Below are 17,258 nucleotides of genomic sequence, written 5' to 3' on the forward strand. Positions count from 1 at the left end.
CACTCACCTATTGTACTCTATGCTACTTTCTCCCCACCCCCACCCTCCTCTCACTTATCTCTCCACACTTCAGGCTCTCTGCCTGTATTCCTGATGAAGGGCTTTTGCCCAAAATGTCGATTTTACTGCTCCTCGGATGCTGCCTGAACTGCTGTGCTTTTCCAGCACCACTCTAATCTAGACTGAGAACTGAAGGTTCACTACTGGAAACACACAGTCCCAACTTGGAGCTATATTGCCATTCTTTCACTGTTTCTTGGTCAAAATCCTTTAACACTTTCCCTAACAGTACTGTGTGTTCATCACCACATTCAGGGGAAATGTAGGATAAGCAATAAATAGCAGCATTGCCAGGGAGCCTCACATCCCATGAACAAATATAAAGGAACATACTGCTGACTAATCAAAATTTTGTAAAAATTTGGAGAGAGATAATCAAGTCCACTTGTTACACTGGGATAAATTTTGAAGCAAGTTTTTCTAAACAAAAGTTGATGGACTGTTGAAACAAGGAAAAGCGAATGTTTCACGATGTTGGCTCCAACCCAGACTTCCACATTTAACAGCAGTACATAAGGAGCTTGTCAATTTCAATATTTTAAAATCAGTCCATTATAATTTTAATGTGGAATTTGCAAATTAATTTTGAATGCGGGAGTTTCCCCAACGTCCTGAAAGTAAGACAAGAGCACGATAGGAATTGAAGAGTTAAGTAGCACTTGCGCCGTGACTTAAATTTGACAACTCTGAAGGTTTATATATCTGCTCTAAACTTTACAGTTCTCATCTGGAGGTTATCAGGGGTGGCCATGTTATTCTCAACCTCAAATGAGAACCAAGATGGTCTACATCAACTGTAGCAGGAGCATGGTCAACACCAGTTCATCCTTCACAGTTCTGACTACCCCACAATTTAATACAACCTGATTTTTAGCCTCAGCTTTGGCCTTTTCCCACCTGGGCCCAAAATCCTTCAAATCCCATAAGACCCAGGGAAGGGGGCTCTCGTCTAGGCTGAGACACCCGGGGTTCAAATCTCTCCTGTTCCAGGAGTGTGTAATAATATCTCTGAACAGGCTGATTAGAAAAATAGGTTAAGCAAATATAAATTAGACCCAGGAGAATGCAATGAAGGTCACATTGAAAATGCACTTCAAACGCCGGGACAGACCTAAAAGTACCTTTCAGGATACACCAGGCATGGTCTTCTGAATGCTTTCAAGTGTGTAGCACTCTTCACAATATTGCAGAGCAAGTGTAAATCTCCACCTCCTGCTTGCTCTGCACAGTCATTGCATACTTTAGGAAATTTCTTCTCAGTCTGCTGGTTAGTAGCCTGGATGCAGTGGAATATCACTGCTACACTGCCTCACAGGCAGGCATTGCTGCCATCAGGACACAACCAGTAAATAGAACAGCTTTACTTCAACTCCAGTTACCTTACTCCTAGCTCAGCATGAAAAAGTCATTCTATGACCCTGGACAAGGCTAACGTGGTGGCATCTTCCCACCCTTCCTCCAGTGTTAATCACAAGTATCCATTCCTGATGCCTTTGGGACCAATCATCTCCCCTTGTGGGATTCTCAGTTAAAGTTTGAAGCTTGCCAAACACAATCTCTTATCAGGTCTCGCAGCGTGGGAGTGCACCAGGCCCAGTGCATGGGCTCTTGGTTATTCTGTTTGAGTGGATAAAGGAAATCACAACAATGCCCTACAGTGCAAAAATGACTCTCACTAATACATTCTTTCATGGATCCCCTACAAAGTGTCCATGAACCCTAGTTTGAGAATTGTGGGCTGAGGATAGATTCATTGGGATGTTACCAGAGATGAGAGGTTACAATTATGTAAAGTGATTTAAGACATTAGAGATTTACCAAGGGAGCCAAGATGGGCAACATGATAAAGCTCTTTAAGATACAAAAAGTTTAAACAATGGTGTGTTACTTCCACTGGTTGTAGATACAATTGCAAGGGGCACAAAGTTAAGCTTGGAACAAAACGCAGTAAATGGAAGTTAAAAGAAAATATTCACAGGATAATGGTGCTTGGACTGGATCTCAGCCACGAAGCCAGGGCAAAGTCTATGAGAAACTGAGAATTAGATAGCTGCTTCAAAAACAATATTTCAAGAAGTATAATAATGATGAGAGAGAAAGTGAATCAAATCCAGTTCTCATGGACAGAAAAGCACCAGAGACAAAGATTCAAATGACCTACTTCTGTGTCTATTTCTAGTATTTCTAATATAACTGGTTTGCCTCAGATGGGGTCAAACTTCAGATTGCAGTGACAGGAATAACTGTAACAAATTATCATGTAAATGAAGCATTGAGAAACTAGAACAAAGTGGTGGTGGGTGGGAACATTGCCACACACCCCGCGCCTGGGTAGGCCAGATTATTGATGTGACATGAAGAGGGGGCAGCTCAGGAGCGCAGTGAATTTTATACAAACTAAACAAAAATGCATTTTTTAAAAATACAGGCAGGAGATGTGGACATAGCTGGTCAGAAGCCATTATTTAATGCCCATCCCTAATTGCTCTTGACAACGTGGTGATGAGCAGACTCCTCGTACTGTCCATTGGTCTAGCGACAATCTCAATGCCGTTACAGAGATAACTCCAGGATTTTGATTCAGCAACAATGAAGTAGTATATAGCAAACTTATGATGAGTGTGCCAGGTGATTAAGTGTTCCAGTTGATTAAGAGGTCATCATAATCAATGTAAAAACACACACTAAGTAATAGAAATATAATGCAAGGGTCATGCACATCACTGGTATCCTTTATTTACAATATCAGTTAAATAATAATGCAAATTTGCCTTAAATAAAACTTACCGGCATGGACCCTTCTTGCTTGCACCCTCAACTGACGACTTGGGACATGATGGTAGATTGCAGTATTTATGGAGAAATTAACTCTAAATTGAATCAACTTGTTGATATTTCATGTGGCCATTCGATTGAACAAGTATACTTATATTGAGGTAAATAAAGAACTATAATAACTGGACAGAATAATACTGCAAACTTTGCAATATTTGAGGTATATAATTTTTGCTGGTTTATTGAGTGCCAGTTCCTAAGGTGCTAATTAAAATAAAATTTGCTGTATTTCCAAGTCAAGATGGGGTGTGGTGGGGATGGGAATTTTCAGGTGGTGGTGTTCCCATGTTTTTGCTGCTCTTGTTATTGTAGATAGAAATATGCGTAGGTTTGGAAGGTGCTGCCTAAGACACATTGGTGAGTTTCTGCAGTGCGTCTTGCAGATGGTACACGTTTGTTCTGGATCGTTGGTGGTGGTGGAGGGAGGGGTATGACACCACATCACAAAACAATCATGTGAAATGATTTGCCCTGGTTGATGTCAAGCTTCTCAAGTGTTATTGGAACTACACTCATCCAGGTAAGTGGGGAGAATGCCATCACTCTCCTGACTTATACCTCAGGAGGAGAGTTACTTGCTAAAGGAATCATACATTCTGACCTGCTGTTGTAGCCACAGTACTTATTTATCTATCCAGCTGAGTTTATGGTGAATAGTAATCCTCAGATGATGATATGGGGGAATTCAGCAATGTTAAAGCTACTGAATGTCAAGGGGCAGTGGTTAGATTCTCTCTTATTAGAATTGGTCACTGCCTGGTTCTTGTGATGTGAATATCACTTGCCACTTGTCAGCTCAAGCTGGATAGTCACTAGGTGTTGCCAATTTTGGACACAGCCTACTTTTGCATGTGTGGAGACTCAAATGGTACAGTCCATTGTACAATGAGCATCCCTAATCCTGACCTTACGATAGTGGAAAGCTCATTGATAAAGCAGCTGAAGATGGTTGGGCGTAGGATACTAGGCTGAAGAATTCTTGCAGTGATGTCCTGGAGCTGAGATGAGTGACATCCAACAACTACAACCATCTTCCAAGGTGTGAAGTCTGAATCCAAACAACACAGGGTTTCTCCAATTCCTATTAACCCTAGCCTCTAATGCCAGGCTCGATCAAATGTGGCATTGATGTCAAGGGTTGTCGCTCTCACCTCACTTCTGGAATTTGGCTGTTCTATCTGTGCTTAAACCAAGACTGTAATGAGGTCAGGAACTGAGTGGCCCTGGCAGAACCCAAACTGAGCATCACCAATCAGGTTACTGCTGAGCAGGTGCTGCTCGATAGCACTGATCTGATGCCTTCCATCACATTACTAATGATGATCGGGGTACACTGATGGCCGGGTTGGATTTGTCCTGCTTTTTGTGGATATGACATACCGGGGGAATTTTCCACATTGCAGAGTAGATGCCAATGTTGTAACGGTACTGGAAGAGCGTGGCTAGTGGAATGGCCAGTTCTGGAGCAAAAGTCTTAATATCATGTGGAATGAATTGAATTTAATTGACTGAAGACAGGTAATTGTAATGCTGAGGATCACTGGAGGTGGTTGAGATGGATCATCCACTCGACACTTCTGGCTGGAGATTGCTGTAAATGTTTCAGCCTTATCTTTTGCACTGATGCCCATTAATGAAGATGGGGATATCTGTTGTTCCATTGTCCTCCACCATTCACAACTGGATGCAGCAGGACTGCAGAGGCATAGATCTGGTCTATTGGCGTGGGATCACTTAGCTCAAATCTATCACTTGCTGCTTATGTTGTCTGGCATGCAAGTAGTCCTGTTTAGTGGCTTCATCAGGTGGACACTTCTTTTTTTAGGTATGCCTGGTGCTGCTCCTAGCATGCCCTCCTGCACTCTCCATTGAAACGGGGTTGATGCTTGGTGGTAATGGTTGATTGGGGAATATGCTGGGCCACAAGGTTGGAGTACAATTCTACTTTTGACGATAGCCCACAGTGCCTCATGGATACTCAGTATGGAGTTGCTAGATCTGCTCAAAGTCTGTCCCATTTAGCACGGTGATCGTGTCACACAACACAATGAAAGGTTATTCTCAATGTGAAAGCATGACTTTGTCTCCACAAGGACTATGCAGTGGTCATTCTTACCAACACTGTCATGGACTGGCAGACTGGTAAGGAGGAGATCAGGTATGTGTTTCCCCCATGTTGGTTCCCTTACCACCTGCCAGACACCCAGTCTAGCAGCTATATCCTTTAGGACCTGACCAGCCCAATCAGTAATGCTGCTACCGAGACACAGTCAGTCGGTGGATATTGAATTCCACCCCTCCACCCAGAGTACATTTTTGCACCCATTCCTCCCTCAGTGCTTCCTCCAACTGTTGTTCAACATGGAGTTCCACCAATTCATCAGCCAAAGGAGAAGACGTTGTAAGCAGGTGGTTTCCTTGTCCATGTTTATACTAAAACCATGAGACTTCATGGGAACGGAAGTCAATGTTGAGAACTCCCAGGGCAACCACCTCCCACTATATACCACTGTGCTGCCACCTCTACTGGGCCCGTCCTACCTGTGGTAGAGAACATATCCAGGGATGGCGATGGTGGTGTCTGGAACATTGTACGGTATGATTACAGTGACTATGACTATGTCAGGCTGTTGTTTGACTAGCCTGTGAGACAGCCCTCCCATTTATGGTACTAGCTCCCATTTGTTAGGGAGGAAGACTTTGCAGGGTTGACAGGGATGTTTCTGTTGCTGTCTTTTCCAGTGCCAAGTGGCCTGTTGGTTGCATTTCTTTGTTGAAAGTTCATTGCAATTGAAACAACTAAGTAGCTTACTAGGCCAGTTCAGAGGGCAATTGACAGTCAACCACATTGCTGTGGATCTGGAGTCATGTGTAAACCAGACTAAGTGAGCCAGACGGGTTTTTCTGACGATCGACAATGCTTTCATGGTCATCAGTAGATTCTTAGTTGCAGACTTTTTTAAAAATTCAATTCAAATAACACTATCTGGTGCGGATGGACTTGAACCTGGCCTCCCAAAACATGAGCTGAGTTTCCAGATTAATAGTCTCACGATCATACCACTAAGTCATTGTCTCCCTTCTGATTCACTGATGATCGAGTGTCGCCTGATGGAACATAATGGGCAGGATTGAATGGATGTGCTTTTTGTGCACAGGACATACATGTGAAACCCTAACACTAACCACTGCAGAGTTGCTGCCAGTGTTGTAGCTGCACTAAAACAGTTTGGCTAGGGCCACAGCGAGTTCCAGAACAGAAATCTTCAGAACTACAGCTGGAACTTTGTCAGGGCCCAGAGTCTTTGCAGCATCTAGTGTACCGAGTTGTTTCTTGATATCATGTGGAATGAATCAAATTGCCTGAAGACTGACATCTGTGATGCCTGGGAACTCAATTGGCTGAAGGGTCTTTTCTGTGCTATATGACTCTATTACTCTGGAGGAGGCTGAGATTGATCAGCCACTTGTCACTGCTGGGCTGAATATTGTTACAAATGTTTCAGCCTTATCTTCTGTAGCCTTATTATATGCTGAGCTCCCCCATCATTTAGGATGGGGAGGTTTGTGGAGCCACCTTCTCCAGTGAGTTGTTTAATTGCCCACCATTATTAACAACTGGATGTGGAAGGACTGCAGAGCTTAGATATGACCCTTTGGTTGTTGAATTATCTGTCTAGCACTTGCTGCATATGCTAATTGATACCTTGGTAATCCTGTGTTGCAGCCTCATCTCAATTTTAGGTATGCCTGGTCCTACCCTCGGTATGTCCTCCTGTGCTTATCATTGAACCAAAGTGAACCCCTGGTTTGGTGGGAGAATGAGACATATGCCAGACTTTGCAGTTGCATTTCCTTGAAGGATAATTATGATTGAATAGTAAATGCTGGCTCAGCCACATCCATGAATGATTCAAAAGGAATCTGGTGCTGTTGATCATCCAAATACCTCAGGAATGCCCAGTCTTCAGTTGCTCGATGTGTTCAAAATCTAACCTATTTAGTTATGGTAGTCATAGCACAATGGAGGGTGTCATTAATGTGAGAACAGGACTCTGCTTCCATACGGATTGCAGTGCTCACTCTTCCTGATGTTGTCTTGACAGATGCATCAGGTTAGGTGATGAGAATGAGGGCAAGTACTTTTTTTCACCCAATACTTACAGCAGACCCAGTATAGCAGTAATGTCCTTTTGGACCTGACCAACTCTGTCAGTACTGGTGATGGTTAGCCACTCATGATAATGGATATTGTGGTCTCCCAACCCAAATTCTTTCTGTCCCCTTGCCACCAGAGTGTTTCTTCCAAGCTATTAAAGCTGTTGAATGTAATTCTGGAGACCCACAGAATTGAGATATCAACTTGTCCATTATACAGGTAATCTATCAAAGGATGAACTTGAGTGCTTTACCTCTTCTTAAAACTGGGTATGTTTTGACTGACCAAACGTAAATTACACAAAGGTCAGGAATTCCCCCAACATCAAGTTTCTATCCCTCATTCGAGTTAATGCTTGGACAGATACGCAACTCAGTTTCGTCTCTCACTAGACACACCTATCAACTTACAGTCTTCTTGAGCAAGTTTCCCTGACAGCTCACATTGACATCCTTTTGCGTGCAAATACCTCATTAACTGAATTAGGAATCAACTAGAAAATAAATGCAGGAGTCATTTTCATTGAACTTTTGATAGCACCATATGCAGAGACTTTGAAGCAAGACATCTGCTGTCCTGTATTTCTTCATAATGATGCTTACTATAGTAAAGGGAATAAATTCTAATCTCCCTGTGATTCAACTTCAATTAGTTGGTTTTGCAGCTGCTGAAAATCCCACTTTAGGATACTACTTGACTTGCAACAGCTCATTGTGTCATTTTTTTTTGCTCTGGGATCGACTTCCATGAGGATGCCTCAATAAAATGAGGGGTTAGAGAAATCATTACCATTTCAGAAGTGAAACATTATTGTAGCACAAGATTGCAGCTGAATTTCAGGCCCTTGTCAAGTCCAATTTATGAAAATTTTAAAAATGATCAAGATTAACATTTTTAAGAACCTCTTTGGTCTGGCACGCAGAACATGGATTCAAATAAAAAACACCAAGACGATGTATCTTCACTGTTTGATTTCTGCCAAAACCAAGAATACAGAGTTAGGCTATTTGCATTTTTTTTGGAACAATTACGGGTACCACTGACGAGGCCAGATTTGCTGCCCATCCCTAAAAGTCCGTGATTAAAGTGGCTTGTTAGGTCATTTCCAGAGGACAGTTTAGAGACAACCACTTACAGTGGATCTGGAATCATCTGCAGCCCAGGAAATTAATGAAAAAGGTGGATTTTAATGGCAATTAATTAGAATCCCATGATCACCATCATCACCATGATAAAAGCTTTAAATTCAAGATTTATTAATGAATTGAATTGAAATTCCACTGGCTGGTATGGCGAGATGTGAATGCATGTTCTTACAGGATTGGCCTCTGAATTACGAGTCTAGTAATATGACCACAACATCACCCACCATCCCTTGTTAACTTAAACCACTGTGTTCTCAGCCTTTTAATATTCTGCTCCTCTGAAATAGCACTGTTGAGAATCTTTATCAATTTAGGTGTTGCTCACATACACATGTGCAAAAACGGAAGGGTTACTCCAGAGTCATACCTGAAGAAATCAAGATTACAAGATTTAATGAGTTTGATAGATGTTGTTGACATTGTACTGTATGAGCGAGTTTTGAGAAGATTTGTATGAGCTTGTATGCATCTGACAACTTACTGTATAGAAAAAAGGAAAGGACCTCAGGCATGGCATCTATCAGACATAACATTTCATCCAAACACACTTAAAAAAAATGCTATGAAGCATTGCGCCAATTTGCTGTGAAATTCTAAAGGTTAGCCTGTTCTCTGTAAAACAAGATTATCTAGATCCCACTGGTATTCGAGAGCAACCTCTTAAATGAATAGGCTAGAGCAGGCTCTCCCACTTTTAGTGCACAAGGCCATCATAAACAAGTCCTATTACAAACATAGCAATTGGGCAAGTCATGCCATCATTCATAGTTTTACTGATGTAGCCCCAGTGTTCTTTAGATATAATAAGTTGAGAATCCTCTGACGTCAGAAAAATTTAATATTGTACAAGGAACCACTGACCTGCTTGTAATGTTCCAGATATTCCTTCGGCGGCTGTTTCTGCTTTTCTGCTATCTTGCCCAACATATAGTGAATGAGCCACTCCTCCTCATCGCCATCTCCTTCACAGTGTGTTGCTGATAGAAAACATTGCTTAGCTGTCTCAAGCATACTGTCCCTTCGCTCTTCCATCTATGATGCACAACAAAGACAATGACCACAAGCTCACTGAACATTGTAAATCATCTGTGATCTGAAATAGCAAAACCACAACTGCCCCTCTTTGACCCAAACATATTTCCACACTGAATGAGAAGACACAGATCACTTTAAGTCACCTAGTTACAAGTCAATGTTGGCAGGAATCTCAGCAGTATATTAACTGCCTGTCCCTGAGTCAGATAATGAACAGAACATGAAATGAAAGATAATACAGATATGTGACAGACAAACAAACAGAGAAGGAAATTTCTAAAACTAATATTCAATCTTAGCCATAAAATTTAGTTTAAAAATACCCACACCATGTGATTCAAGTTAAAATAAATTTGATTCATCAAACGTCTCAAATTCCATAATTCCTACTCAACAAAGTTCCATATCACACAATTGAGTGTGTGGTGCTGGAAAAGCACAGCAGGTCAGGCAGCATCTGAGGAGCAGGAGAATCGATGCTTCGGGCATAAGCCCTTCATCAGGAATCTGCCTCGGATGCTGCCCTACCTGCTGTGCTTTCCCAGCACCACACACTCGACTCTGATCTCCAGCATCTGCAATCCTCACTTTCTCCCACTCCATATCACACAATGTCACTATCACAGGAATGTTAGTTCAGGGAAAATCACTGCTGTACCAGTATTTTATGTAGCATCTTATATGACTTTACAGATGACACAATGCACTTCCCATGTAATGAATTATCAAGGAAATCAGTGACTAGTTTATCACTGTTTATCCATTATAGTCTTCAAGGTAGAATCAGCAACCCTCTTTCTGCTATATCCAGATACAGAAAACACGAGCTCAGCATCAGTTGAGTTATTCAAAGTATTGTAACGACAAAAAGAAGCTTTCTTCCCTCACCCAAAGCACAGTACTTGCTACAAATCTTCTCACAAACTTTGAACAATAAATTTCATGGTCACCATTGCTGCATCTAACTTTGAATCCAACTTTTATTAATTAATTGAATGTAATTTCCATCAGCTGCCTTGGTCATATTTGAACCCTGAGCATTAGTCTGGGCCTCTATTACGAGCCTATTGATATTACCTCTGCAGCACCATCTAGAAACACGTGAACAGGAGTACGCCACTCTGTGAATGTTCCACCATTCAATGAGGTCATGGCTGACCTGTGGACTAACTCCATATACTTTGGCCTTTGGCCCATATCCCTTCACATCTTTGCTTAACAACTCATTATCCACCTCAGATTTAAAACTAACAACTGATCCTACATCAACAGCCACTAGTGGAAGAGGATTCCAAACTTCTATCACCCTTCCTGTGCAGAAATGCTTTCTAACATCTCTCCAGAATGGTCCAACCTTAATTCTCATACTATACTCAGAGTTCAAGAATCATCAAACAATGGAAATAGTTTATCTTTTATCTACCCTGTCTTTTCCTCTGAATATCCTTAAGACTCCAATCAGATCATCCCTTAACCTTCTAAATTCTAGAGAAAGCAAACACCTCTTGTATAATCTCTCCTCTAACCTAACCCCTTAAGTCTAGGTATCATTCTTGTAAATCTACACTGTACTCCCTCCAAGGCTAATATATCCTTCTAAGGTGTGGTGCCTAGATCTGCTCACAGTATTCCAAATAGGGTCTAACCAGGGATTGGTATAACTGCAGAATAATGTTTGCATCGTTGTACTCCAGTCCTCGAGAAAGGTCAAAATTCCATTAGCTTTCTTGATTATTTTCTGTACCTGTTTGTTATATTGTCAAGATCTATGCATCTGAACCACCAAGCTTCTTTGGGCATCCACTGTATTTAACTTCATACAATCTAACCTCGCTTGCTTACACTAAACTCCATTTGCCACAATTTCGCCATTCATTTAGTCTATGCCTTTGTAATTTTATGATTAGATTTTTTTATTCTACACTGTCTACAATTCTGCCTAACTGTGTCATCAGCAAATTTGCATACATAACTTTCTATGCCATTATCCAAATCGTCAATAAGTAATGTGAATATTGGGGGCCTAATGCACATCCTTGTGGGATACCACTGGTCACATCCTGCCAGTCTGGGCACCTACATTATCCCCATTTTCTATCACCTGCCACTCAACCAGTCTCTCAGCCATGTCAGTAACTTATTCTCCATTCTCTAGGTTTCTAACGTACTTAACAGACTTTATCAAATTTCTTCTGGAACCCCATATAAACAACATCCATAGACATTCCCCTGTCCAACCTTAGTCACCTCTTTAAAAAATTCAATGAGGTTTGTCAGGCATGACCTACCGTGCTGGCTCTCCCCAATTAACTGAAAATTTTCAAACTGTTCAATTACCCTACCCTCGATTTACAGACTCCTATCATTTCCTACGACAGATGTCAGGCCAACTAGTCTGTAATTCCCCGGTTCACCTTTCTTAAAAAGCAGAGTGACATGCAATCTTTGAATTCAGAGCAACAACTCCTGTGTCTAGGGAACGCAAAAGATTATAATTAGGGTGTTCGCAACATGCTCCCTACTTCAATATCCTCAGGTGTTAACCATTCAGTCCGGAGATTTGTCATCCTTTAGTTCCATTCATTTCCTCTTTACCGATATTTTACTTTTATTAATTTGATTCAGTCCCTGTTCCCAATCCACAATTAATTCCCTTGGGCAAGCTATCCTCCTTTTCTATTGTAAATACTGAGGGAAAGTAGTTACTCAACATGTCTGCCATTTCCCCATAGTCATTGACAATATCCCCACTTACAGATTTTAGTGAGCCAACATTGCTCCTGACTACAATGCAGAAGTTGCTGGAAAAACTCAGCAGCTCAGGCAACATCTATCATCAATGGAGAAAAAAAGGTTCTGAAGCAATGTCATTAGACCTGGAACTTGAATCCGATTTCTCACTGTAGATGCTACCAGACATACTGTGTTTTTCCAGTAATATCTGTTTGTGTTTTTGATTTCCAGCATTCTGAGTTCTTTGTTCTAAAATTGCTTCTAACCACACTTTCCCTTTAACTATATCATTTCTTGTTATTGACTTTGATGTCCCTACAAGTTGCTTTGTGGCCCCTAGCTTGTCTTAGTGTCTTTCCCATTTAGCTGGGGTTTTTTTTGCATTTTTCTAAGGCCTGTTAGTTTTATGCTGTTGTTTATCTCTTTACTTGTCCATGGCTGCTTTTCTCTGTGAAGTGGTGCTTTTTCTTCTCAGGAGGTATAAACTGTTCTGTTTTGTGTTAAATGTTTCTTTAAGCATACACCACTGCTCTTCAGTTGTTTAATCCATTAGTAGATTTTTCCAAACAAAAACAGAAAAAAACTGCAGATGCTGGAAGTCAAACAGAAACTGCTGGAAAAACTCAGGTCTGTGGAGAGAAAGCAGAGTTAATGTTTCAGGTTCAGTGACCCTTCTTCAGAACTAAACTGCTAGATGTAATATATTTGGATTTCCAGAATGCATTCAACAAGGTAGCACATAAAAGGTTTTGCACAAGATGGGAGCTCACAGTATTGGGGATAATATATTAGCATGGATTGAGCAGCGGTTGATCTATGGAAGACAGAGTCAGAATCAATGGTTCTTTTACATGTTGGAAAGATATAACTAGTGGAGTGCTTCAATCAGTCCTAGAACCTCAATAATTTACTACCTGTAGTGTTGACGTGGAGGGTGGGTAATATTTCCAAACATGAAGTTATAAAAATAGGTGGGAAGGCATTTTGTGATGAGAACACAAGGAATCTGTATGGGAATATATAATTAGATTCAGTGAGTGGACAAGCATTTGTTAAATAGAACAAAATACAGCAAAATGTACCATGTACTTTGGTAGGAAGAATCAAAAAGTAAATTTTTAAATGGAGACAGACTTCAAAAAAGGCAGCATAGAGAGATCTTGGTGCTCTTGTTCATGAAACACAAGTTAGCATGCACATATACGAAGTGATTAAGGCAGTAAATAGAATTTTAGCCTTTATTGCTGGTGAGTTTAAAAATAGGGAAGTCTTGTAACAACTGTATAGGCTGTTGATCTGTCCACACCTGGAGTACTGAGTACTGTTTTGATCCCTGGTGGCTGTTCAGCTGATTCCTGGAATGAACAGACTGACTCATCAAGAATAGCCAAACAGTTAGACCTTTATTCAATGGACTTTGGGAGAATATTGAGAGATCTGATTGAAATATACAAGATTTTGAGGGGGCTTGACAGGTTAAATATTGAGAAGGTAATTCACGAGCCAGATCTTCATAGTTACAGTATATAGGGGATCATTAATCTAAAACAGATGTGAACAAATTTCTTCTTCTAGAATGCAGAGTGTCCAAAATTCTGTACCCCAGTGTGTTATGGAAGCTAAATCACATTTAAAGAGGAGGTAGAGAGAGTTTTAAACTGAGGAGTTGAGGGCTATGGAAGAGGGCTGGGGCAACCATGATCGTATTGTATGATGCGCAAGCTTGAGGGGCTGAATGTCCTACTCCTGGTACAATTTCCTCTGTTCTTATGTCCATGTACGCCACATCACAGCATTGCTCTGATCAACCCTCTTAAGAAAACTCCATGTTATTCAACATGATCATCCCTTAAGTAGTCCATGCTGGCTTTCCTTAATTAATCCACATGTGATGAATAAATTTGTCCCAAATTATAATCTCTAGATTGTCATACAGCACAGAAACAGACCTTTTTATTCAACTCAGCCATGCTGGCATAGTTTCCCAAACTAAACTTAGACCCATTTGTCTGCATTGGCCCATATCTTTTTAAACCTTTGTTTCGAGTATCTGTCTTTTATATCTTTCTCCTCTCACCTTAAAATTATGCCCTCTGATTTTGATTCTGATCCACAACTGAAGCGGAGGTGACTAGTCTGCAGTTGCTGGGTTTATCTTTACATCCTTGTTTGAACAAGGCATGGTGGTTAGCACTGCTGCCTCACAGCGTCAGAGACCCGGGTTCAATTCCCACCTCAGGTGACTGTCTATGTGGAGTTTGCACATTCTCCCCGTGTCTGCGTGGGTTTCCTCCGGGTGCTCCGGTTTCCTCCCACAGTCCAAAAACGTGCATGTCAGGTGAATTGGCCATGCTAAATTGCCCGTAGTGTTAAGTGTAGGGGTATGGGTGGGTTGCGCTTTGGCGGGTCGGTATGGACTTGTTGGGCCGAAGGGCCTGTTTCCACACTGTAAGTAATCTAATCTAATCTAATCATATTGTTTACAATTCTCTAAACCTCTCACACCATCTGAGTCTAAGGAAGACTGAGAAATTAGTCCCAGTGCCTCTGCCATTTCCATTCTCACTTCATTCAGTTTCCTTGGACACACTTTACCCAGTAATGCTATTTTGTCAACGTTAAATGCAGACTGCCTATCCAATGCTTTCTCATCAGTTTAAAACTATTTGAACAACTGACCTGCTTCTTTCACCATGGTCTGAATAGCATCTTCTTTCTTGGCAAGGACAAATGTGAAATATTTGTTTAACACTTCAGCTATGTCCTCTGCCTCCATGTGTAACTTGCATTTTTGGAGCCTAACCAGACTTTTTTTTCGTTTACTAGCATTCTACGACTTATATGCAATAGAAGATTTTGGGATTCACCTTTACATTAGCCACCAGTCTTCTTTCATATCACATCTTTGCTTGTAACTTCTTTTACAGCTTCTTTCTGAAACTTCTACACAGTGCCTGGTCTCGACAGTATTGCCTCCCCAAAATCAGTCATAAGCACACTTCTCTTTTTTAAAATTTAATTTCTCTCTTTTGTCATCCAGGGAACTCTGTATATTCCCTCAGGTGGAAGGTAAGACAAACAAATTCAGAGTCTGTGATCGTACCAACTCTTCTTTGAAGGTAGACCACTACAGCTATTGTTATTCCACTAATGTTGGACTCCAGTTAATTCAGCCGAGAACCATTCTATCTACCAATGAAGTTGGCTTTAGCAGGATTACTTATTCTTGCCTGGATTGTTCATTATCCTTTCCCATTGTCAAGTAGTGCTTCATTTCTCACTGGATTGAAAACATACTAGTGTAGAAACTTCTCTTGAACCCATCCAAAGAACTCTTGCCCAACTTTGCCCTTTAAAAAACTACTAACCCAGTTTATATTCAGATATTTAAAGTCCCCATTATAAATACTCAACAATTGTTTGCATTTAATTTCCTTCTAACTGTAACTTCCTTCTAAATTTGTTCCTCTACATCTTTCCCACTAGTTGATTGCCTACAGATTCTAGTGTGTATCATCTACAAGGGGCACTGCAGTAGCTCATTAAGCCTCTTACAATAGCCTCTTCTAAATCCAACACCTCTATCACCTAGAAATACAAAGACAGCAGATTCATGGGAACATGACTGCTTGCAAGTTCGCTTCCAAGCCACATACCATTCTGACTTGGAACTATATGGACTATATCACTATTCCTTCATTGTCACTGGATGAAAATCCTGAACTCCCTCCCTAATGGCAGCATAGCTGTCCCTATACCCCAAGGAGTGCTGCAGTTCAAGTAGGCAACTCATGACCTTCTGGACAATTAGCAATGGGCAATGAATGCGACAAATAAAAGCATTATTCAAACAACATAACTGAACCTTTTCTGTTTCTTAGCTCTAGTCAAATTGATAAGCCTCTGGGGCATCCTCTTTCTCCAGCAGTGCAAACTCTCTTTAACACAAAGCCACTCCTGATTTTTTTTTGTCCTGTCCAGTCTTTCCTGATCATCCTTTAGTAGACGAGTGAGTCTATCAGCAGTAAACAAAGGAGAGAACCAGCCTGTAGAGTGGAGGTGTAGCTTTTCACTGTTTCCTCCATTCTATTTTCATTAACCTCCTTGAATTTACACTTCCATTACTGAATGTTTGCAGCCACTTCCAGGATTTTCAGAGGTAGATCAGCCTGCAGCCGCTGTAGTATTTTGACTGTTGTGCTTATACTCACTGGAGTTTATAAGAGGTGATATTACTGAAACATAAAATTTTCTGGGATTTGATTGGGTACATGCTGAGAGAATGTTTCCCCTCAAAGAAGAATCTGGAGCACAGGGCATCATCTCAAAATAAGGAGGTTAGACATCAAGATGAGACAGAATTTTTTTCTGAGAATCATTAATCTTTGGAATTCTCTCGTAGGAAACCAATGGGGAATAGGTCATAGAACATACTTATGGTCAAGTTAGATGCATTTTTGAACGGCAAGGGAATCAAGGAGTTGTGGATGTTACACAGGGAAATTGGTGTTGAGGCCATGATCAGATCAGCCGTGACCTTATTGAATAGCAGACCAGATTCAAGGGGCCAGAGAGTCTACTCCTATTTCTTATGTAGCAGTAAAAGATTAGATAAAAGAATACAAGAACACTATGGGGTAATTTACACATAGTCAGTTCTTCTATGATGCAATCGTTGCATTCTTGTGCAACCCCACATTACAGGAAAATTGCGCTTTAGAAACAGCACTTAAAGTGTTGCCGCTGTAATTGTGTTACAGACAACACACATTTTAAAAGTTCATGCTGGAGAAATAGCATCCCCAAATTGTCAATCATATTCAGCACATTTGTGTTAACGAAACATGCGTAATAACAGAACGACCTGTACAAGTTTGCAATTTCATCACTTAGCTGTTCTCCTGCTGTGTTTGTGACAGGAGTGTAAACAGCTTTAGATTCTTACCTGTTGGACAACTTCTGATGGCAATTCCATTTTCCACTGTTTCAGTTGGCGGGAAGCAAATGAGTGAAGTGCATAGGACATGGAGCCATATTCAATCCACAGTGAGAGATTGGAACTGTCTATCTCTAATGCTCGCTTAAAACAATTCAGCACAGCAACTGAGTGCTTCCAGATAGGTCCATCGCTCTTCAATTCATTTGAATTCAGTTTGTCCTGGATACGACTAGCACGAGCCAGAGCCATACCTGCCCACGAGTCAAACCTGCAGAATAGAAAAAAAAAATTCAACATCTGGAAGTTTGTGCTTAAATTGAAGACTCAAAAATTATACTATCAGTTAGTTTCT

The 17,258-nt window shown here is 40.9% G+C and overlaps 1 protein-coding gene across 5 annotated transcripts in view; it reads right to left on the reverse strand.

Annotated features, from left to right (window-relative positions):
* The window catches only part of cabin1 (calcineurin binding protein 1), a 477,539-nt gene that overhangs the window by 368,352 nt on the left and 91,929 nt on the right, over positions 1-17,258 (reverse strand). For all 5 annotated transcript variants that reach the window (XM_072587055.1, XM_072587057.1, XM_072587054.1 and 2 more), the window contains 2 exons: positions 16,913-17,174; positions 9,061-9,231 (listed from right to left, as the gene is read on the reverse strand). In XM_072587055.1, coding sequence (XP_072443156.1) covers positions 9,061-9,231; positions 16,913-17,174 — 433 coding nt within the window. The remainder of the gene's footprint in view (positions 1-9,060; positions 9,232-16,912; positions 17,175-17,258) is intronic.

The sequence above is a fragment of the Chiloscyllium punctatum genome, chromosome 17 (assembly GCF_047496795.1).
Source record: "Chiloscyllium punctatum isolate Juve2018m chromosome 17, sChiPun1.3, whole genome shotgun sequence".
NCBI lineage: Eukaryota > Metazoa > Chordata > Chondrichthyes > Orectolobiformes > Hemiscylliidae > Chiloscyllium > Chiloscyllium punctatum.